The 20,677-nt window shown below is 40.9% G+C and overlaps 11 protein-coding genes and 1 pseudogene across 12 annotated transcripts; 7 read left to right on the top strand and 5 right to left on the bottom strand. All coding sequences in view use genetic code 12, as the record gives it.

Moving 5' to 3' along the window:
* Nucleotides 1–74: 74 nt before the first annotated feature.
* Nucleotides 75–1,256, top strand: HAT2 (Hat2p; the record flags this gene model as incomplete). Its single annotated transcript, XM_051750412.1, has 1 exon — nt 75–1,256. The coding sequence occupies one exon, from the start codon at nt 75–77 to the stop codon at nt 1,254–1,256; it is 1,182 nt and encodes a 393-aa protein (XP_051610274.1).
* Nucleotides 1,257–1,580: 324 nt separating this feature from the next.
* KGF57_001228 (polyamine acetyltransferase) lies at nt 1,581–2,306 on the top strand (the record flags this gene model as incomplete). The annotated part of the gene is made up of 1 exon (XM_051750411.1): nt 1,581–2,306. One exon carries the CDS (start codon nt 1,581–1,583, stop codon nt 2,304–2,306), a length of 726 nt encoding a protein of 241 aa, XP_051610273.1.
* Nucleotides 2,307–2,465: 159 nt separating this feature from the next.
* Nucleotides 2,466–3,302, top strand: SAM35 (SAM complex subunit; the record flags this gene model as incomplete). Its single annotated transcript, XM_051750410.1, has 1 exon — nt 2,466–3,302. One exon carries the CDS (start codon nt 2,466–2,468, stop codon nt 3,300–3,302), a length of 837 nt encoding a protein of 278 aa, XP_051610272.1.
* A 21-nt stretch (nt 3,303–3,323) lies between these two features.
* Nucleotides 3,324–4,262, bottom strand: KGF57_001226 (proteasome regulatory particle lid subunit; the record flags this gene model as incomplete). The annotated part of the gene is made up of 1 exon (XM_051750409.1): nt 3,324–4,262. The coding sequence occupies one exon, from the start codon at nt 4,260–4,262 to the stop codon at nt 3,324–3,326; it is 939 nt and encodes a 312-aa protein (XP_051610271.1).
* A 284-nt stretch (nt 4,263–4,546) lies between these two features.
* On the top strand, nt 4,547–5,968 carry KGF57_001225 (putative Xaa-Pro dipeptidase; the record flags this gene model as incomplete). The annotated part of the gene is made up of 1 exon (XM_051750408.1): nt 4,547–5,968. One exon carries the CDS (start codon nt 4,547–4,549, stop codon nt 5,966–5,968), a length of 1,422 nt encoding a protein of 473 aa, XP_051610270.1.
* Nucleotides 5,969–6,499: 531 nt separating this feature from the next.
* On the top strand, nt 6,500–7,846 carry GDI1 (Gdi1p; the record flags this gene model as incomplete). Its single annotated transcript, XM_051750407.1, has 1 exon — nt 6,500–7,846. The coding sequence occupies one exon, from the start codon at nt 6,500–6,502 to the stop codon at nt 7,844–7,846; it is 1,347 nt and encodes a 448-aa protein (XP_051610269.1).
* A 68-nt stretch (nt 7,847–7,914) lies between these two features.
* Nucleotides 7,915–8,946, bottom strand: DDI1 (Ddi1p; the record flags this gene model as incomplete). The annotated part of the gene is made up of 1 exon (XM_051750406.1): nt 7,915–8,946. The coding sequence occupies one exon, from the start codon at nt 8,944–8,946 to the stop codon at nt 7,915–7,917; it is 1,032 nt and encodes a 343-aa protein (XP_051610268.1).
* Nucleotides 8,947–9,178: 232 nt separating this feature from the next.
* Nucleotides 9,179–11,400, bottom strand: KGF57_001222 (annotated as a pseudogene). Its single transcript has 2 exons — nt 9,687–11,400; nt 9,179–9,480 (listed from the first exon to the last, which is right to left on the bottom strand). Coding segments are annotated over exons 1-2 (2,016 nt in total).
* A 339-nt stretch (nt 11,401–11,739) lies between these two features.
* DOS2 (Dos2p) lies at nt 11,740–12,786 on the bottom strand (the record flags this gene model as incomplete). Its single annotated transcript, XM_051750405.1, has 1 exon — nt 11,740–12,786. One exon carries the CDS (start codon nt 12,784–12,786, stop codon nt 11,740–11,742), a length of 1,047 nt encoding a protein of 348 aa, XP_051610267.1.
* A 481-nt stretch (nt 12,787–13,267) lies between these two features.
* On the top strand, nt 13,268–14,893 carry MODF (Modfp; the record flags this gene model as incomplete). The annotated part of the gene is made up of 1 exon (XM_051750404.1): nt 13,268–14,893. The coding sequence occupies one exon, from the start codon at nt 13,268–13,270 to the stop codon at nt 14,891–14,893; it is 1,626 nt and encodes a 541-aa protein (XP_051610266.1).
* Nucleotides 14,894–15,321: 428 nt separating this feature from the next.
* On the top strand, nt 15,322–17,007 carry LCB2 (serine C-palmitoyltransferase; the record flags this gene model as incomplete). Its single annotated transcript, XM_051750402.1, has 1 exon — nt 15,322–17,007. One exon carries the CDS (start codon nt 15,322–15,324, stop codon nt 17,005–17,007), a length of 1,686 nt encoding a protein of 561 aa, XP_051610265.1.
* Nucleotides 17,008–17,797: 790 nt separating this feature from the next.
* On the bottom strand, nt 17,798–20,161 carry DOA4 (ubiquitin-specific protease; the record flags this gene model as incomplete). Its single annotated transcript, XM_051750401.1, has 1 exon — nt 17,798–20,161. The coding sequence occupies one exon, from the start codon at nt 20,159–20,161 to the stop codon at nt 17,798–17,800; it is 2,364 nt and encodes a 787-aa protein (XP_051610264.1).
* Nucleotides 20,162–20,677: the final 516 nt, after the last annotated feature.

Genomic DNA, 20,677 nt, shown 5'->3' with positions numbered 1-20,677 from the left:
AAAAATAAAATTATCAACAAACGAAAACGCGGTTTGAAACAGGCATACAGTTACAACCTCCAACGCTGGCAATCATGGCGGACATCGAAAACATAGGAGAGCAAAAGGAACTATCTATAAAAGAGGAATACCAATTATGGAGAAAGAACTGCAGATATATGTATGAGTTTGTCACCGAGACTGCATTAACGTGGCCCTCCCTAACCATACAATGGCTCCCAAACACCTCCACCGAGAATGGCATTATCAACACTAGGCTCCTCCTTGGAACACATACATCGGGGAATGATCAAAATTACTTGAAAGTTGCCGAAACACATCTTTCGGAGAGCGGCGAGCAAAAAGCCAATTCAAGAATCAAGATTGTACAAAAGTTTACAAACAACCAGGAGATATGTAGGGCTAGATATATGCCACAAGATCCGAATATAGTGGGCACGATCAACGGATCCGGGGAGGTCGATTTGTACAATTTAGGTAGTGATGAAACCGGGAGCTTTTCACATTTCAGTCCTCATTCTGATAACGGGTACGGCCTTTCATGGAATCCTATTAATCAAGGATTGTTGTTGACAGCTGCAGACGACAAACAAGTTTGTGTCAGCGATACCAACAAAGCCAATGTGTTGATATTCAAGAACGGAGATCTGAGCGATATTGTAAATGACGCCAAATGGCACCACTTTAATGGCAATTTGTTTGCGTCGGTCTCAGAGGATCAATACACTTACATCTACGACACCAGAGCAAACGCAATTGCGTCCAAGTACTATTCAAAGGACTCCTCCGGTATCAACTCTTTGACTTTTTCCCCATTTTCCCAAAATTTGCTCGCGATAGGGAACACAAACTCCAGTATAAACTTGTTGGATTTGAGAAAATTAAACAGCAAAGGCACCTCCGGCTTATTGCATACTTTGATGGGACACACCGAGGGCATAACATGTATGGAATTTTCGCCTCACAATGACGGGATCTTAGCCACTGGTGGACTGGACAGGAGGTTAATATTGTGGGATTTGTTCAAAATTGGAGAGGAACAACAGCAAGAGGATGCTGAGGACGGATGCCCAGAGTTGTTTATGATTCATGCTGGGCACACTGCGGGAGTCACCGATTTGAGTTGGTGTCCATTCAAAGAGTGGACTATCGGGTCTGTTGCTGATGACAACATTGTCCACTTATGGGAAGTGAATAAAGGCTTGTTGGTCAATGAAGACGCAACTGAGACCATTCCTGACAAGCTAATTGAGTAGGGGTGGGGAGGGAGTATGTAAATTATGTAAAATTCATTAATTCCCAATATATTTAACACCAGGGGGAAGTCTTACTGTAGCACATAACAATGATGAATCACCTGTGACGTGACAGGCAAACAGACAACCTTTATGAAAAGCCTCGGATGCAAAAACTACATTCTACAAAATCCAGTATACATAGTCCTCGTGTGAGACAAACTTCAACAAAGTGAACACAACAAACAATAACAAAGGCGAAAGGAAAAAATAAAAAAAAAAAAAAAAAAAAAATCCAAAAATTGGTCACAGCATTATTCCACCAAACGCCGAAAGTTACGTACCATGTCCGATTTCCCACCTAATGTGTCGATAAGACCGTTGACCATTGAAGATATCGATCAATGTATAGAATTAGAGAAGAAAGGGTTCCCAGAAAATGAAAGATGCACGCCTGCCAAATTCAAATATAGACTAACAGTGGCACCAGAATTGTGTTCAGGTTTATTCATTAGAGATTACGACTACAAATACAATTACATCAACTTACCAGAGGTTGCTAAGTCACTTCAAGAAAAACACGATGCAGAAGAGAAACGCGACCCGTCCAAAACTAAACACGGTGAACACGGTGAACCCGATGATGATGATGATGATGATGATGACGAAGAATTTCCAGAAAAATCCTCTGTTGTTAAGGAAACTTTGATTGGACATATTATAGCTACAAAAGTGGATGGAACAAGAATTACCGAAGCATCAATGGAACTCCCATCGAAGGACGTCAAGGGCTCTGGGCACTGCGAATCATCGAGATACATTGGGATCCATTCGGTTGTGATTGCTCCTGAGTGGAGAGGCAAGAACTTGGCTGCTTTATTATTGCACGATTACATCCAAAAGTTGTCGAATCAAGATATGGGGGACCAGGTCGTTCTTATTGCGCATAAGGAATTGATCCCGTTTTACGAGAAGATTGGTTTCAACAATGTTGGCGAGAGCGAATGCAAATTTGCCAACACAACGTGGTATGATATGGCAATAGATTTAGTGCCTGCAGATGATCTTTGATGCGCTATTTAGAGTTCTTTGTATTTGTAACAGTTTACTAGCGGTATTGTTTTAACGTTCATGAATATGACATGTAATGACAGAGATGAATTTGTAAAATTTGTACGAGGAAAATAATTTCACACACACGCACTTGTTCTTTCACCATTACCAGTTGTGATGTTGACAGTCCCCCAACCAATTCAAAGGATATTTGACTCGGTACCATTAAAAGTGTATAGCGATCAACAGGAGAGTGTTTTACCAGAGAAGCTTTATCTGTTTCCTAATGCTCCATCGGATCCACTCATACTTGGCGTGTACAACACTTTTGAATATGACAAGTTTGTATTGCCAACAGATCCAGTTTCACTATACACATTGCTAATACTAGCCAAGAAAAACGACTTTGGATTACCTGAACTGACGAGTAATAGCAATTGCGGGATAACTCGAATCCCATTCCGAGGATCTCCTTCAAATTCACTTCCAATTTTGATCAGTGACGGTACTGTGAGAGCGATTGAGAGTTCAGAACAGATTGAGAAGAAGATCGCATCAAAGAATATACAGTCAGCAAAGGTGCTTATGATAAAAGAATTTGTTGATACTGTTCTTTTTGATTCATGGATAGCTTGCTTGTTAGCGGAAAAGATACAGCCACAAACGTTTTACCAACTTTTCGGCATCAACAACAAATTGGATGTATACGAATTGAAAATGCAGATACCTAAGTGGAACAACTTTTCTATCAGGCATGCATCACTTTTTAGTCACCACTATAATAACCAATATTTGCAAGCTTTTTACACCTCCCAATGTGATGAATTTGAGAAAGCTATAGAGCTGTTGAAACAGTATTTGCAGAGCCCTGATCCAGAGACGACAGTCATTAAATACAAAGTAGCAGCTTATGCTATTATCATTGATCATTTCTTGAAAGATACACAGGTTGGTCAGATAATGAGTCGATACCCGGAAGTTGTCACCACATCGTACGCAGTTTTGAGTAGCTAAGGACATCTACATACACAAACTCTATCTAATTGCCAATGAATCAACTCCACCCGTTAAAAGAACTTTGATATTATCGTCTATCAATTTCTCAGCAGTATCTGACAAGTGCTTTTTAGGGTCTTGCTTTCCAACATACCTCGTTTTCAATTGCTCTTCAGTCAACTCCTTCTCTTCACTGACTCTTTGACTGTACAATTTGGCTATATTCACCATTTTTTCAGTACTCTCCACATTCTCTATTTCATTGTGGTTATAATCTACGAGGTTCAATCCCGATTGCCAGTTCTTCTTGTGCAAATTGAGCAACATGTTTGTATCATTGGTCGTCTTGTGGTAGTCAATATTTAATGAGTAGTAATGACGATTCAACCCGTGTATCAAAGCCTGAATAGAAGGCTTGTTCAAATGACCAACATTGGAAGTGGATTGACGTGGTTCTTGTCCCATCATCAACGTAGTGGTATCTATAGTTCTAAAAGCATCAATCACCACTTTACCCTTGACTGACTGAATAGGATCTATAACAACGGCAACTGCCCGCTTGTTCAATTGCTCAAAAGATTGCTGGGTGTTGACATCAACAGAGGATAGCCAGCAGCCAAAACCCGGATGTGAGTGATACCAACCTACAACCGACTGGTCTCTTCCAGTCTGTCTAAGCATGTCCATCATCTTTGTTTGAAACACATCATCCACAGCTTCAACGGAGACACCAGTACCGGATTGTGGCATGGCAAAAACATCATACACCTGTATAGTAAAATCATCCACAAATTCGCCCAACATCAATCCCATAACCTCCATAGGCACACCAGCCCTTCCGTGCTTCAACATCTTGAGTAATGCGAGGGAAGAAATGTAAACGGTTTCGGAATTGTCAACTGCTGGTCCATCAGTTTGGGGTGGTGCTGCTCCACCTAACCCTGCTCCTTGACCTAGTAATCTTTGCAACCTTTCCATAATTGAGATATATGTATTGAGTTTGAATTTGCTGAATGAGTGATTATCAGTGGCAACAAAACTAGTACTCGTGTTGGAAGGAGAGAGAGAATGCAAAGACAATAAAAGAAAAAAAAAAGAATAGTGAGTAAAAAGCGCTGCACCTGCAATACACGTGACGTACATCGGTACGGCACTGAAAAAAAAAAAAAGTTTATTTCCCCCTCCAGCCCCCTCTCCCAACTTTCGCTTTGATTTCTCACTATTCTCAATCTTTTCTTCAATCAGAATATAGCTCAATTGCAATGTCGGATGGGCCTGAGTCACTCGAGGGTAAAAAGTACCCAGCTAAGAAACACGCACACAATGTGCTTACGAATTTGAAAAAGAAAAACTCTACAAAAGCACAAGATGCATCCTTTTTCATCAGTGGGGAGGATTTGGAATTGTACAAGTATTGCGATCAAACTAGACCATTTAGACAAAATAGGTACTTTTTCTACTTGAGTGGGAATAATATTCCAGGCTCACATGTTTTGTATGAAAGTGGCAAGGACAAGTTGACGGTTTATTTGCCTAATGTGGACAAGGAGGATATCATGTGGTCTGGACTACCATTGTCGAAGGAAGAGGCTGCCAAGAAATTTGATGCAGACGAAATCAAATATGCTGCTGATGTTGCTGGAGACTTGAAAGGATTAAAGAGTAAACCATTCACGACCGATATTAACAAATTTAACTTGGATTTCAGCTCTTACTTGATTGAAAAAGACGAGGATTTCTTTTACGCATTGGACGAAGCTCGTGCATTCAAAGATGAGTACGAAATCGAGTTGATGAGACACGCTGCCAAGATCACTGACAATTGCCACCTTGCAGTCATGTCAGCTGTGCCTATTGAAACAAAGGAGACACACATACACGCTGAATTCATGTACCACGCGTTGCGTCAAGGATCCAAAAATCAGTCATATGACCCTATATGCTGCAGCGGTGAGTCATGCTCTACTTTGCATTGGGTAAGAAACGATGGTGACATCACTCCAGAGAAAAGGTCAGTCTTGATCGACGCTGGGGCCGAATGGGACTGCTATGCTAGTGACGTCACAAGGTGTTTCCCAGTTAATGGAGAATGGACAAAAGAGCATTTGGATATTTACAATCTTGTTTTGAAAATGCAAAATGAGGTTTACAAATCAATGAAACCAGGCGTTGAATGGGAAGACCTCCACCTTAAAGCTCACCGAGTTTTGATTGAAGGGTTTCGAGAATTGAACATTTTCAAAAAGGAATACTCAGTGGATGAAATTTTTAAAGCTAAAGTTAGCGCAAGATTTTTCCCCCACGGATTGGGTCATATGTTGGGTATGGATACTCATGACACTGCCGGGTATGCCAACTACTCCGACCCTGATCCCCTCTTGTGTTACTTGAGAATTAGAAGAAAACTTGAACCAAACATGGTTGTGACAAACGAGCCGGGTTGCTACTTTTCCCCTTTCTTGTTAGAAGAGACCTTGAATGATCCCTCAAGAAGCAAATACATCAACAAGGATGTATTGGATAGATACTGGTACATCGGTGGTGTTAGAATCGAGGATGACGTTTTAATCACCAAGGACGGCTATGAAATCTTTACCAAAGTAACCAAAGATCCGGAAGAGATTAGTGAGATTGTAAAGGCTGCGCACGAGAGAGGTGTAAATAGTTTCCACAACATTGTATAAGGATGGTGAGATAAAACTGTGTTGATGTTTCACTATTCTATGTTATAACCGACTTTGTTTAACATACCGACCGCCGCAGTTGGCATGTTAATGGAAATGATATTAACTCCTACTGTTTGGAGAATGAGAATTAAAATTTACAAGAAAGATTCGGGTGATGCTACACATTAAATGTTTGGATGCCGCCTCTCTACGGGTATATATGTAGTAAAGAAAGATAGTTATCGTTTATAGTCTCAAAATTACGCTACAAATGAACTTATATGCCTCGCTTCTAATTGGTACAGTGAAAGTTGTGCCTGCGTCCCCTTTCCATTTTCTGTGGCCCTGATAAATTGTTTGTTACACTGGTTTTGTTGTTGTTGTTTTTGTTGTTTTTGTTGTGTTTTTTTTTTTTTTTTTTTTTTTTTTTTTTTTTTTTTTTTTTTTTTTTTTTTTTTCTCTTTTTTATCAATGTGTTGTGCGTGGATTACGTTCAATTGCTCTTTCTCCTTTCCACATTCACAACTCAATCCCAGCACAGTATACACAATGGACGAAAACTACGACGTTATCGTTTTGGGAACTGGCTTGACCGAATGTGTCTTGTCCGGTCTCTTATCAGTCGAAGGAAAGAAGGTGTTGCATATCGACAGACAAGATTTCTATGGCGGGGAATCGGCTTCTCTCAACTTGTCACAATTGTATGGGAAATTCAAGCCAACAGCGCAAAGACCAGAGTTGAAAGGTAGAGACAGAGATTGGTGTGTTGATTTGATACCAAAGTTTCTCATGGCAAATGGCGAATTGACAAATATATTGGTGCACACTGAAGTCACTCGTTATATTGAATTCAAACAGATCGCAGCAAGTTATGTTTACAGAAGCGGTAGAATTGCTAAGGTTCCATCAAATGCAAAAGAGGCATTGGCCTCACCATTGATGGGGATTTTCGAAAAAAGGAGAATGAAAAAGTTTTTGGAGTATATTCAAAACTATGATGAAAAGAACCCCGCCACTCATCAAGGATTTGACTTGGATAAGAACACCATGAATGAGATTTACACTTATTTTGGATTGGAGAGCGGTACCAAAGACTTTATTGGACACGCAATGGCGCTTTGGTCAAATGACGATTACTTGAATGAGGTTGCCAGACCTACATACGAGAGAATCTTGTTGTACGCGCAGTCTGTTGCCAAATATGGTAAATCTCCTTATATTTATCCATTGTATGGATTGGGCGAGTTGCCTCAGGGATTTGCTAGGTTGTCCGCCATCTATGGAGGAACTTATATGCTAGATACACCAATAGATGAAGTGTTGTATGAAGGAGAGGGACCTGATAAGAAATTTGCCGGTGTTGTGACAAAAGAAGGTACAGCAAAGGCACCCATCGTTGTTGCTGACCCTACATACTTTCCTGAATATGTTAAGAAAACCGGACAGAGAGTCATTAGAGCTATTTGCTTGTTGGACCACCCAGTACCCAACGTGGATTTGGATTCTTTGCAAATCATTATTCCCCAAAATCAAGTTGGTAGAAAGAATGATATTTATATTGCCGTGTTGTCCGATGTTCACAATGTGGTTCCAAAGGGACACTTTCTTGCGATCGTGTCAACAATTATTGAAACAGATGCACCACACGTGGAGTTGGAGCCTGCATTTAAGTTATTGGGACCAAGAATAGACACCTTGATGGGTATAGCCGAGCTTTACGAACCAAAGGATGATGGAACAAAGAACGGTATCTACTTGTCTAAGAGTTACGATGCCAGTTCCCATTTCGAATCCACCACTGATGACGTGAAGGATATTTACTTTAGAATCACTGGGAAGCCATTGGTTTTGAAAAAGAGAGAGACCGAGGATGAAGAGTCAAATGTGATTCCATAAAGTTAGAGAAGTAGAAAGTGTAGCAAAGATTAAGATTGTAATGTGTTACTAGAATTATCCACACAATGTTACGCCTCTCGCGAAAATATGTTACCTCCCAAGGTCTTTCTAGGAATCTCCGATTCAGACAAGAACTTAGCCTCAAATTGCCCGCCGATGATTAGCACATCCCTAGTTAGGTCAACCACACACCGGTGCCTTCTCAACATGTCGAGACCAAACAAAATACCTACCGAGGTATCAACAACATAAAATGAACACGGCAACTCGACACCAGTGCCATGAATTTCAAGCGGTACGCTGTGGATCTTTCCGCCGATATTTTGTGTACCAACACCAACAGCTTGACCTTGAAATCTCTTGTCAATCAACCTTGATATGCCACACTCCTGCGCTATATCCGGACTAATGATTGTCATGGCAGCACCGGTATCAACCAAGGCAACTTGCTCAACGCCATTGATTTTCAACTTGAGATAAAGCATATTGACGCTAGTGAAACTCTCGGGACTTATATCCCAGGCCAACTTCATGTTCTCTTCAATAGCCTCTTGCTGGATCAACTCCATAATACGAGCCTGGTTTTCCGGATTATCTGGATCTTGTTGTAATCGGAGTAATTCAGCCTGCGACGACGAAGAATCCCGCTGCTCTTCCCTCACTTGCTCAATCATCAAGCTTCTGAAAGTTTCAGGATTATTTATCGCATTGTAGAGACTGGGCTGAGTCACACGCATGGTTTCGAGAGCACGCGGATCTGACAAGATCTGTTGTCTCACCATTTCCACTCGGTCATTGATTTGCGAGTTTGAAGGGTGGCCAGTTGCGGGAGTTGTCGCCAGTTGCAGCGCGGAAGAAGATGGTGGTGCATGGTTTTCTCTTGCTTTGGATAAGATCAATAAATCGTTGTTGACTATGCCCAACTCCGTCAACGTTTTATTTGCCTTCAATGGGTTCCCATTTAATTTCAAGTTTTGCTCGGCGGGGCTAATTCCAGTTTCCGCTTGAAGGTAAGCTTTGAAGTCCTCGAGGGACAATGATTCTGGAACATCTACGGAGATGATGTCTCCACTGAAATCTAGCGATATGGTCAATTGCATTTTTGCCTCTGAATTCGCAAGTTGCAAACGAGGTCCAAAGATTGTTTTTTTTTTTTTTTCTCTATTTTTTCTTTTTTTTTTTCCTCTTTGATGTATTTATACGCCGTTTTATCATTATCTGGGTGGCAAAATCTATTACATTACTAATGTAAATGGCTACTTAAACTGAAATACAAACCCAACCGATCTCTTACGGCTCGGCCCTCTTCGCCACCGGCACTGTTTCCATAGTTTATGCATTTACCACATCTGGGATAATCATGGCCACTTGGCCCCCATTCAACAACATTTTCTTCACAACTTCACCCTTGCCATCGTTGTTGTTATCAGAGATCGTTGTGACATCTTCCAAGACCATGTTCACAAAGTCATCAAACCCTATTAGTGTTCCGCGGAATTCTGTATCACTCGTCATCAATATGCGAACCTTCTTTCCAATTGATCTATCTATGACTTCCAACGGAAGCACTTGTTGCAGTATAGATCCGCTAGTCCCTTCAACGGTATGTTCCTCGCTCATGTTGTGGCTGTATTCTAATGTAGACTGAACACTTTAGGCTTTGTCTTTAGGCTTGACAGCTTTGGTGATGAATTTTTTTTTTCTTCCTCGTTCCTTTTTTTTTTTTTTTTAACATCTCGCATGCACAAAATTAAAGCTTGCCTATATAATCCTTTACCCTACACACTCGCCCAATTCTTCTTGCCCTTCCAGCCTTCAAAATCAATTAATGCTTGCATACACCCCCACTCGGTGATTTTGTTTTGAAGCCAGACCAAATTCACAGGTTTTGTCAAGTAATCATTACAACCAGCGGTTAATGCATTCTTCCTATCAACTGATGAATTAGAAGATGCAGTCAAAGCAACGATTATCACCGGTGACCTGAAGGTATTTGTATCCAATTTATCATCCGGCTCTAACTCATTCAATGCCAACCTGTTCAACTCTGTGTCGTCAAATACACCAATTTTATTCAATTTTTCTAAATGTCGTATTTCCTTCGTAGCCTCTATACCTGACTTCACGGGTAGTTGAATATCCATCAACACTAGATGGAACCCCCCTTTCTTCCACTTGTCAATTGCTTCTTGTCCATTTTTGGCTATTTGGTAGTTGATTTTCCGTTTCCTCAAAAACGCACCCAAAATTGCTTGATTAATGGCATTATCCTCAACAACAAGGACGGAAATCGATGGAAAAACTTTATCTAAAGCCGGATCGGTTGGCTTTTCAAATTTGGTACCCTTGCTGGAGCTGATGGTTTTTGTCAACGACGGTAAAAGGTCAGTCTTCGACAGCTCTGCTTGAGGGCCAGGTGAAGGAGATGATACAAAGTTGGCATCAATTTTCTTGTTCTTGACGGCGGGGTGTTCCTGGGAAGAGTCGGCTGAAACTTTTGCTTGAGAGCCCTCATCGACGCTTGCTTTAACACTTTCTTGTAGTGTTTTGGACTTTGATGAAGTTGAGCTGGAGTTGATGGAAAAGTTTTTAGGCAAAAGAAGAATTGCTTGCGGATTGGATTTTTGCAGTGGTGATTGCACTACATTGGCGTGTGATTGACTTCGCGGAACCGGTGAATTTTTTGCAGCTGTTATCGAAGGCGATACAGATCTCTCCTTGTAGGAAGTCGTCCCCGACAAACTAGTATAACTCGACTTAGATGCTGAAAAATTCTTTAATGCCTGGACTTGGCTATGGCCATGGCCATAGCCATGTGACTGTGGTTGTGGATGTTGTGCTTGCGGGAATGGTGTACCTTGCTTCGATTGTGGTTGTAGCGGTTGTGGTTGTAGCGGTTGTGGTTGTCTCAATTGGGATCGGTCATTTGGTGGTTTCGAGAGAGGTCCATCTTGGTCGGAATAGGAGTATTGACGATCTCTAGGTTGAGCCTCCACATTTGCACCAGAGGAGCTAAAACTTTCTATTATTATCGCATCATTCATACCCATTCCCTGGGGGAAATGCGTATCTAGAACTTGCCATACATTCTGGTCGGGTTGCAATTGCTTTACATCATCAGTCAGCCTATTTGATGGTTTCTCCAGCACATTATCCGTGCTCGAATCGCTCACTATATCTAATTTGAGTGTCAAGTTGGCTGCATCGTCAAACCTTCCAATTGAATTGGGATACTTTTGTATTATTTGCGACTTCAAGTCGTCCACTATGTCATCCTTGTAAGCTGATATCGTAGTTGGTGTTCCTTGCGGCATCCTCACCCATATTCTTCGAGGTTTATTATACTCTTCATCTGCCACTGACCACGTAGTTGGCGTACGTCCCTGACCAGCATAACCCAACGACTTGCCCGTATTGGTATCCACCAGGAGATGGGATTGCTTATCATTCTTGAGGTAATTATTATCCTGTGTCGAATTTAAGGAAGTGCTGACCCCACTCATCGGAGCACTCATTGAGTGCCTTGGTATCAGATTCAGTGACGTAGACTTCATCTGGTACGGGGGCGCAAAGTCACCACTGTTGTACATATGGCTCATCGTGGGGGGGAATTGATTGTATAAGCTAGGGCGTGGTATCTTAGAGGACAATTTTTTCCTCAAAATTGAAATACTCGTAGATACATATCCGCGACACAACACTTGGAGATTGAGGCTATAAAGAGCTACAAATCTCAAAAAGAGAATTAACATACACAGCAAATTATATCAAGAAGTTATGCAAGGTTAAAGTGCCACCAGTCCCGTTAACAATACAGTGCCTACAAGTTTAGATAACAGCCAGGGTGACAAAATTATGGTGAATTATCTTACCCAATCGATATGAGTAACTAATCATTCCCAGTCATCCTCATCCTCATCCTCATCCTCATCCTCATCCCCGTAGGCATCCCCTTTATCTTTGTTGGTGTCTTCCTCTGAGACTTTAGTATGAGGCTGCAGTTGCTTGGGTTTGCTCACCTTTACAGGTGCCTCTTCATCTTCATCATCCCAAGTAAAATCATCTTCATCCTTATCTCTAGCCTTTTCTGCCGTCTCACCTTTCTTTTCCTTTTGTAGCAATTCCTTCCTTTGTTTGTCTAGATCTTTCAATTTTCCTTCATTCTTGAAATATCGGTACCAAAACGTGTTATAACTTACCTTCACTGGCACGAGCTCATTCATTGTTTCTTCCAAAGTTTCAGGATACTTTTTCAAAAGAGCTTCAATTTCGGAGGTCTTGGAGTCCGAGTTGAAATTGCTTATTTCCTCTTCGTTGTCAATGGTATCATCGGTGTAGAATTCCTTGGTGGTGTGCAACTTGAGCAAATCGTTGTCATATCTAGTTGCTCCATATTGAGTGTATAAGGGCGAACTGTAAAGAACCTCTTTTTCTTCTGATTTGGGCTCCGGCTTTACAGACACTATGTTGGACAAAAACGAGGTGAAATTGGTAACGTACTCACTGGCCTTGTTTTCAACAGCTTCCAACCTAGAGTCTAAACCATCCAATGCACTGCTAGCTGCCTTTCTCAACTCATTCAAATGCAATCGCTGCTCAAGGTTTGATTGCTTTAATTGCTCTTGAAACTCTCTCAAGCTCTCGCCAACAGATTGTACATTTTTGTTTTCACCAACGTTTGCCCTCAATACATTCAATTGATTAATCAAGCTTTGTTTATGCTCTTCCAAGTGATACTTATCTTGAAGAACTCCTGCGTTCTCTTTCCAAAGTTGTTGAAATTTGGATTCAACTGCTCCATATGCTTTATCAATCTCCTGTTCCAAATTTTCAAATGTTTCCTCCGTCTTGTTGGATTTTTCGACCTCTAGCTTCAGTTTTGATACATCTTCACTGAAAATATCTTCTTCTTGGACATATACTGTGTCAATGGGATCCATTATTGCTGAAACTCCTTGATATCGCGTGGATAAGAACTCACAGAACTACGTTCGTGCTTGACTTTGTCCCGAAAGAAGAAAAAAAAAAAAATTCTTGACAGCCATTTAGGGGATTGGGGGGAGGGAGGTGCACTTTTCTAAATTTTGAAGCAATGTGAACATCATTGAGTGGAAAAGCCCATCTATTTTCTACATTTCCTATCTGAGAAAGTTCTCACCGAACGACCAACTACAATATGCTAAACTCCCTACAGAGAGTTCCAAAAGACCCGATGTTAGTATCTTCTCCTCCCCCCCCCCCCTTCGCCCTGTTAGCCAAGCTAAAAGTTTTTAGTGAGAGGTCGTGATTTTGTCGCGTCGATCGGCGCACGGGACTTGGGGAACATGGCGCGATTTTATAAATGCTGGGCAGCTTTCTTTCCGTATGAGAAGTGTTTGCCAACAAAACAGAAAACAAAAGAATTGATCTTATACAACGTCAATGTCCAACACAGCTAAGGGTTGTTTGTTGTCTATCAAAAATGCCAAGTTCAAACCAAACTCATTGAAAAATGCATCTTTTATCTTTGCAAACCCCATCAAAGATATTCATGTAACATGGGGTGCAGGTGAGAGCACAGGTAAAACTAGTGCTAGTACATGGGCCGTTACCGGGCCCTCCAAGTCAACTATGTTGAAGATTATAGCTGGAGAGTTTATATCATTTCCACCACTTTCGAGAAAATATCCTTTTATCAATGAGCCAGCAACTCAGCTTCAATTCCTAAATTTTAATGACAAATCGGGTCTAGATAAGGTTCACTTGTCAGCTAGGTACGAGTCGTACTCTTTCAAAGGTGCGTTGGAAATGAGTGACGATACCAACTCTGTATTCAATTATATTACTGGATTGAACAATTACAATACCCAACACCAAGATTTCAACAAGGAATACATTGAGCATTTGATGAGTCTTTTGAATTTGCGCCACCTTAAAAAGAAATGGATTAATTCATTGAGTAATGGACAAATGAGACGAGCACGAATTGCAAAGTCGTTGGTGAACAAGCCTAGATTGTTGATTATTGATGACCCGTTCTTAGGTCTCGACCCTTCAAATACAGAAAAGGTCAGTCAAGCTTTGAAGGATGTACATGAGACTTTTGGGATTAGCATTGTTTTAGGCTTGCGATTGGAAGATGACATACCGACTTGGCTTGAAAATATATGTTTTGCAAACGAAGAGGGCCCTCAAGTCACCGGGCGTCGTAACGATGCAGATGTTTTAAATGAATTGAAGAAGATTGTCAATAAAACCGACCTTGGGGAGGACAAAAAGCTAACTGATAAGCCGCTAGTTAAAATCGACCCCGCAGACGCATTCAAGGAGGATCCCATACACATCGAGTTCAATAATGCCAAAGTTGCCTATAAGGATTTAACTATATTGAAGGACTTTAATTGGAAGATTCCAAAAGGAAGCAAATGGAGGATCTTGGGCGACAATGGGACTGGTAAAACTACTATCCTTTCGTTGATCACTGCAGATCATCCACAGAGCTGGCGATCGGTTTTGAAAATTGATGACATATTAAGAAAGACTGGAAGTGGGGTCACGTTCTTTGATGTCAACAACAAAATTGGAATTTCGTCCCCAGAGTTGCATGCTTTGGTTCCACAGCATAGTAGTACGATGAAAGACATAATACACAATGGCTTAGTGCAAGACATTGGAAACTCAAATTTTGCCTATAAAGCCAAGCTCGACAAATTGGACTCAGAAACGCGTGCTCGAGCTGATTACATTTTTAGCAAGTTTGAAGACATCCTTGAGGAGCATGGGGATTCACCATTTATTGACTTGAGCATGACAAATCAAAAATTGGCGTTGTTTCTTAGAGCAGTGATTAAAAGCCCTGAAATTTTGATACTTGACGAAGCATTTTCTTGTATGGAGGACGCTCAAGTCATGCATCGGTGCCACGACTTTATAGCTCAGGATCCGTTATTCAAAAATACGACCGTTTTATCCATCGGGCATATTGACCGAGAGTTGAACCAGTATGACTACATGCTCAAATTGACAGGCGACGAAAACCGATCATATGAGGTGTATAGAGTTGATTAGATTAGATTAGATTTAGAAAAGACCCTCTGTGTATGGCTTACATGATATGATTTTTCCCCTATTCGACATTGTTTACATAATCATCGCGTAACGCTGCTTTTTTTTTTTTTTTTTTTTTTTTTTTTTTTTAATTTTTTTTTTTTTTAAAAAAAACCTTTTTTTTCTTACAACAACTAAGAGAAAACACTCCAACAGAGGACAAACAATTTGACGGAGACACTGAGCAAACACTGGATTACACGGAAAAGTTGTCACTCAGGTACATATTTCCGTTCATACGCAACATCAAGGCATCTTTCAACAATTCCTACTCACATTTCGCTCACTACCAAGCACTTTGTTGTTGTGTATTCTCTTTTAACGTCGACGCATTGCATTTTCAATAACCTGCGTACCCGAACTGTCATTTCACTCATTACAACTCCCCCATGTCAACCAGGACATACTCAAAGTCTATACCAAATGCTCCCGAAGATACTCGACCCATTGAGGTCAGGAGTAACCTCGAATATGGAAGGCAACTGTCCAACGAGTACTTGTATGTGTCGAAGCATCCAGTAGGAGAACCCTTGCCGACGCCCATTGATGACGACCCACCATATCCTATTTATTTATTGACTTATTTAAACTACCTCATATTGATTATCATTGGACACATTAGAGACTTTTTCGGAAAGATTTTCAAACCTCAGGAATATAAACATTTAGTTGAAAAAGACGGATATGCCCCCTGGTATGACGGATTTGAGAGCTTTTACGTTAGAAGACTAAAAACAAGAATTGATGATTTATTTGCAAGACCCATTTATGGAGCACCTGGAAGATATATCAAGTGTTTCAATAGAATTAGGGATGGAAAAACTGGTTACTTGTATGACGGAACTTCAACGGAATGTCTCAACTTATCCTCATACAACTATCTTGGGTTTGCACAATCAAGTGGAGCATGTACCGACTTTGCATTAAAGTGTGTTGACGAGTACGGTACCTCGGGATGTTCACCAAGATTATATTGCGGTACCACCGACTTGCACCGCGAGTGTGAGAGAGTCATTGCTGAGTTTGTTGGTAAAGAAGATGCTATTGTTGTTAGTCAAGGATATGGGACAAATGCAACTTTTTTTGCCTCCGTTGCCGACTCTAAAACGTTGATTATCTCCGATGAGTTGAATCACGCATCAATCAGGTTCGGTATTAGGATCTCGGGGGCAATTGTCAAAGTGTACAAACACAACGATATGAAAGATTTAGAACAAGTTATCCGTACCCAAATAGCGCAAGGACAGCCAAAGACTCACAGGCCATGGAAGAAAATCATCATCGCTGTCGAAGGGTTGTACTCCATGGAAGGTAATATGTGCAATTTGCCAGAAATCGTTGAACTTAAAGAGAAATACAAATGCTACTTGTTTGTTGATGAAGCTCATTCAATTGGTGCATTGGGTCCAGAAGGACGAGGAATTTGCGACTACTTTTCCGTGGACCCAGCTAGGGTCGATATTTTGATGGGGACTTTAACCAAATCATTTGGTGCTACCGGTGGTTACATTGCAGGTGATAAAACGTTAATTGACAGAATGAGATTGGATTATCAAACCAATTCATATAGTGAATCTGTACCTCCTCCCGTTTTGGGTCAAATGATTTCCTCGTTGAATGTGATTAGGGGCACGCTTAATCCTGGTGAGGGACAAGAGAGGTTGCAGAGAATTGCATTTAACTCACGTTACTTGCGATTGGGATTGAAAAAGTTGGGTTACATTGTTTATGGGGCCGATGACTCGCCGGTTATTCCAGTTTTGTTGTTTTTGCCTTCCAAAATGCCAGCTGTTTCAAGAATGTTGTATGATTTGGGCATCGCTGTGGTTGTTGTGAGCTACCCAGCAACACCATTGGCCAGTGCAAGGGTAAGATTATGTGTTTCTTCGGCATTAACAAAAGAAGATTTGGACTATGTGCTTGAAAAGTTTGATCAAATTGGTGACTTGCTATATTTGAAATTTAGTAGTGGTATTGCTGGAGGGTCTAAAGTGCCTGGACAGCCCCCACGGTGGTCGATTGAAGACGTTTTGGCTACAAATGTTGAGGACAGCAAAAGACCCAAGTTACTATAATGTGTAGCGCCTGTGTGTAAACTTTTCCTCTTAGAGTAAATTAATAAATTGAAACGTATAGATAAAATTTTGCGAACAGAAAAACTAGCAACAGCAGTAGCAGCAGCAGCAGCATCACCACCACCACTACTACAATCTCTTTCGCCCACATTACGTGCTGCACCAAAAAAGAAATGGTTGTGATCCCTGATGCTCACATACCTCCACTACGATTCAATCTAGTTCAGCCAGACTTGTATCGTGGCGCATATCCGCGACAACCAAACTTTAAGTTTTTGGAAACACTCAATCTCAAGACGATAATTTCGCTAACTCCGGAACCAATAACCATTGACACAGACCCCGTTTTTTACCAATGGGCCAAGGAACAATCCATTCATCTAATACATTTGGAATGTGCTTCTGGAGGTAAGGGAAAGAAAAGATCTGTACCTTTAGACTACGATTTGGCCTTAACTGCCCTCCAAATTATGATCCATTGTCGGTATCAACCCGTTTTTATCCACTGCTTAAATGGTGGACAAATCACAAGTTTACTAGTTGCATGTTTGCGAAAACTACAGTTTTGGTCAGCTATTTCCATCTTCAACGAATTCATCAATTTTACAACCAATATCACCGTTAATGACAGATTGTTTGTTACAAATTTCCACGGGACCGTGAAAGTCTCCCCAAAAGACAAAGCTCCCTGGTTATGGACCGGTGTTAGCAAGCATTTAGTTATGAATCATCCAAAAATAAAAGTAATCGAATTAGATGATGCGGGGGATGATATACAGTCTATACAACACTACACTCTTTGAAAAAATACACAGAATGCATTTTTGTTCATCACTTCACTCAGTGACACATTGGTGGTTACCTTGGAATCGTCAAAATAGCACCAACGTTTCTTCAGACCCTTGTAAACATAAGCAGTGTAGTGTCCAGTGGATAATGTCCCAAAATGGTTGGCAACTCCATATACCTTATACTTGAATGGTGGCTCCTGGTTTCTCACCGGAAAGGAGTCGAGAATGGTAGTCTCCTCTTCAAGAGACATTTTTGTTCCAACAGAATCATTCATTATCGTCCCAGGCTTTGTCCAATATTTCGTCAAATCCAATGTTTCAGTAACGGGGTATGTCACAAATGTTTCCAACTTGCGTATTTGTCCACTGGAGCTCACTTTGAACCGTTTAAAATTCACAATCAAAACTTGAGGCAAACGAGTAATTGCAATTTTCTTTGTCGATCTGGTGAACCTCTTACAATGCGAGCAATGCCACTTGTTTCCTTCGTCGAGTAGCTCAGTTTTTGTAAACTCTTCAATACAATCTTGTAAAGTCACCTTCAGCGTTTGATTCAATTTCTCAGGAATGGGTAGAGACAAGATGGAGAAAGCGTTGTAGGTTGTCGAGGTTGTCCCACATTCCAAACAACACAATTGTGACAAGTACTGACCTTGGAAAGTATCTACGATTATGGAAAAGTTCAACTTCAAGTACCTCTCCCATTCAATTGTTGAGGCTAACCTCACAGGTATGATTTCACGGTTTTTTTCTTGCTCTGGTGTCAACTCCGATATCCGCTTCTTTTCCTGTGGATCTAAAGCTGGCCTCTGGTTTAAATCCTCATGCAAACCGTCTAGCAAAAAAGTGACAAATTCCGTACAGTCTTGTTGCGAACACGAGGCAAACTGTTTACCCGGCGAACATTCTCCGGCAATTTTTTTGAATTTGGATGGGCTAAAGGCTTTTCCATTGTTATTCAACATGTTCATAAACAATTCCACAAAAGCTGTAGTGAGTATTCCTTGTGTACCAAGCTTATTGTTAAAGTTGATATGTTGCTTGTAAGATCCATTCATTGTCAACGAAGGAACAAAAAATGACGTTAGTTGTGGAGTAGCTGCCAAGCATTGAATCATGCAATTCATATAGCATGAATTGCCCAAGTTGACCAATCCAGTGGCAAAATCATCTAGTAAGTTTGAAACTGTGTTCTTCTTGGGGCTAGGTGAAGGAACCACGGGTTGGGAAGTCTTTGAAATGGGTGCGGTTATACCAACTGGATGAGGATTATAGGGCTGTACACCCATAGTCAGCGCTGTCAGCGGCAAAACTCTACTACTACCGTCAAGCTTTGGGTGTGGTGTATTTTCCGTCCTTTTTGGCTCACTTGGACTTGCTCTTCTAGCCGACGACAAGTAATCGTCAAATGATTTTGGATATACCAAGCCATTCATTTCTACCTCGGAGGACATATTTCGAGAATTTTCAATGGCATCACTGCCAAATATGTCAAACCAGTTTTTTATTCCACCAGATAAGTACGTGGGGTACAATTTGAGCTGTGACGAGATCAATGGGTTCTTGATTGTCAATAGATCAATTAATCGCCGAAATGGGTTGGCTAACGGTTGCTCGATATCCTTGATGATTTCAATAAATCTATTGTTTCCCATAGCGCCAAATTTGAAGTTGTATATGACAACATAATCAAACTTCTGCCGGTCTTCGAAAAGTTTGAACTGCAGATGAGACATTGTGTGTCTTAATTTCGCTTCCAAATCCTGACTTGTAGCCTCAGCTGAAAGGTTTTCCACCAATGAGGGCTCTATGTTGAGGGTATTTGGATGTTTGATGTGGTTATGCACGTAGTCTTTTCGAGCTCGATAATCAATGAGCAAAACTTTACTACTCAGTAGAAGCTGTTGAAGCTCCATGGGACTGACCAGTTCTTGATACCTGTGGGGATTGGCAGCTTGCGTTGCCATAGTAGTATTAACCTGTGAGTTACCTTGCTTTAAAGCTTTAAACCGATCTAGTAGATCATCACCGGTGTCTGCGTGCAAGTGACTTTTGATCACACCCATCTGCTTTGCCCTATCTTCGAGCACGCTCTTCATAGTTGAGTAGATCTCATCACTGGCTCCCTTAATCTTTCCTTGATAATGCTCCAAATATCGTTTCAGCAAGGTAAAGAGTATATACGCTAGCTCATAGTCGCAATAACCAATCTTTTCCAACATCTTGCTCTGAGATACAAAACGTTCCACAAGGTATAGCTGGCATGGGATGATTTCTTTTATTCGCGTAAACTGTGCTACTAGCCTGTCAAATATGAGATCTTGAATTGCCTCAAGCTGTTTTATGGAAAGTGTTGCAGGCATTGTGGTGGCATGTGATTAGAAGGAGGATTACTGATAATTGTGCCATGCATTATATTTGATTTTTGCCTTTGAAGTAGTGACGCTACCAAATACGTATCACGGAGCATGAACATGTCCACATTTACGTATGTGTAGACTACATATGTCAGTACTTATTCGAATGCATTTTGAATAGCGATGAGGGAGAATATACCTTTTATCACTCTCTTCCAAGTGTTTTCCTCAATCGGTTCTCTCAAAGAATGGTGGATTGTTATAGGTGAAGAGCGAAGCAAACTGGGAACGAGTTCAGTTTCAGTTGTTTATCGTTCCTGCAGCTTGTGCAAGATCAACTGATCCAATGCACATAGTTTTCATTACAAGCTGATATAAAGGCTCCCTAAATTAAGGTATGAAGTAGAAGGTAAATCTACCAAAAATTTGTGCACAATATTTTCGCACACCTTTTGCAACAATTTTTTGATACACCACAGTCTTTTACAACACACACACACACACACACACCCACGCACTTAT

This window comes from Candida theae (assembly GCF_024610275.1).
Source record: "Candida theae strain CBS 12239 chromosome Unknown scaffold52, whole genome shotgun sequence".
Classification (NCBI taxonomy): Eukaryota; Fungi; Ascomycota; class Pichiomycetes; order Serinales; family Debaryomycetaceae; genus Lodderomyces; species Lodderomyces theae.
This window is presented reverse-complemented; position numbering and strand designations above follow the sequence as displayed.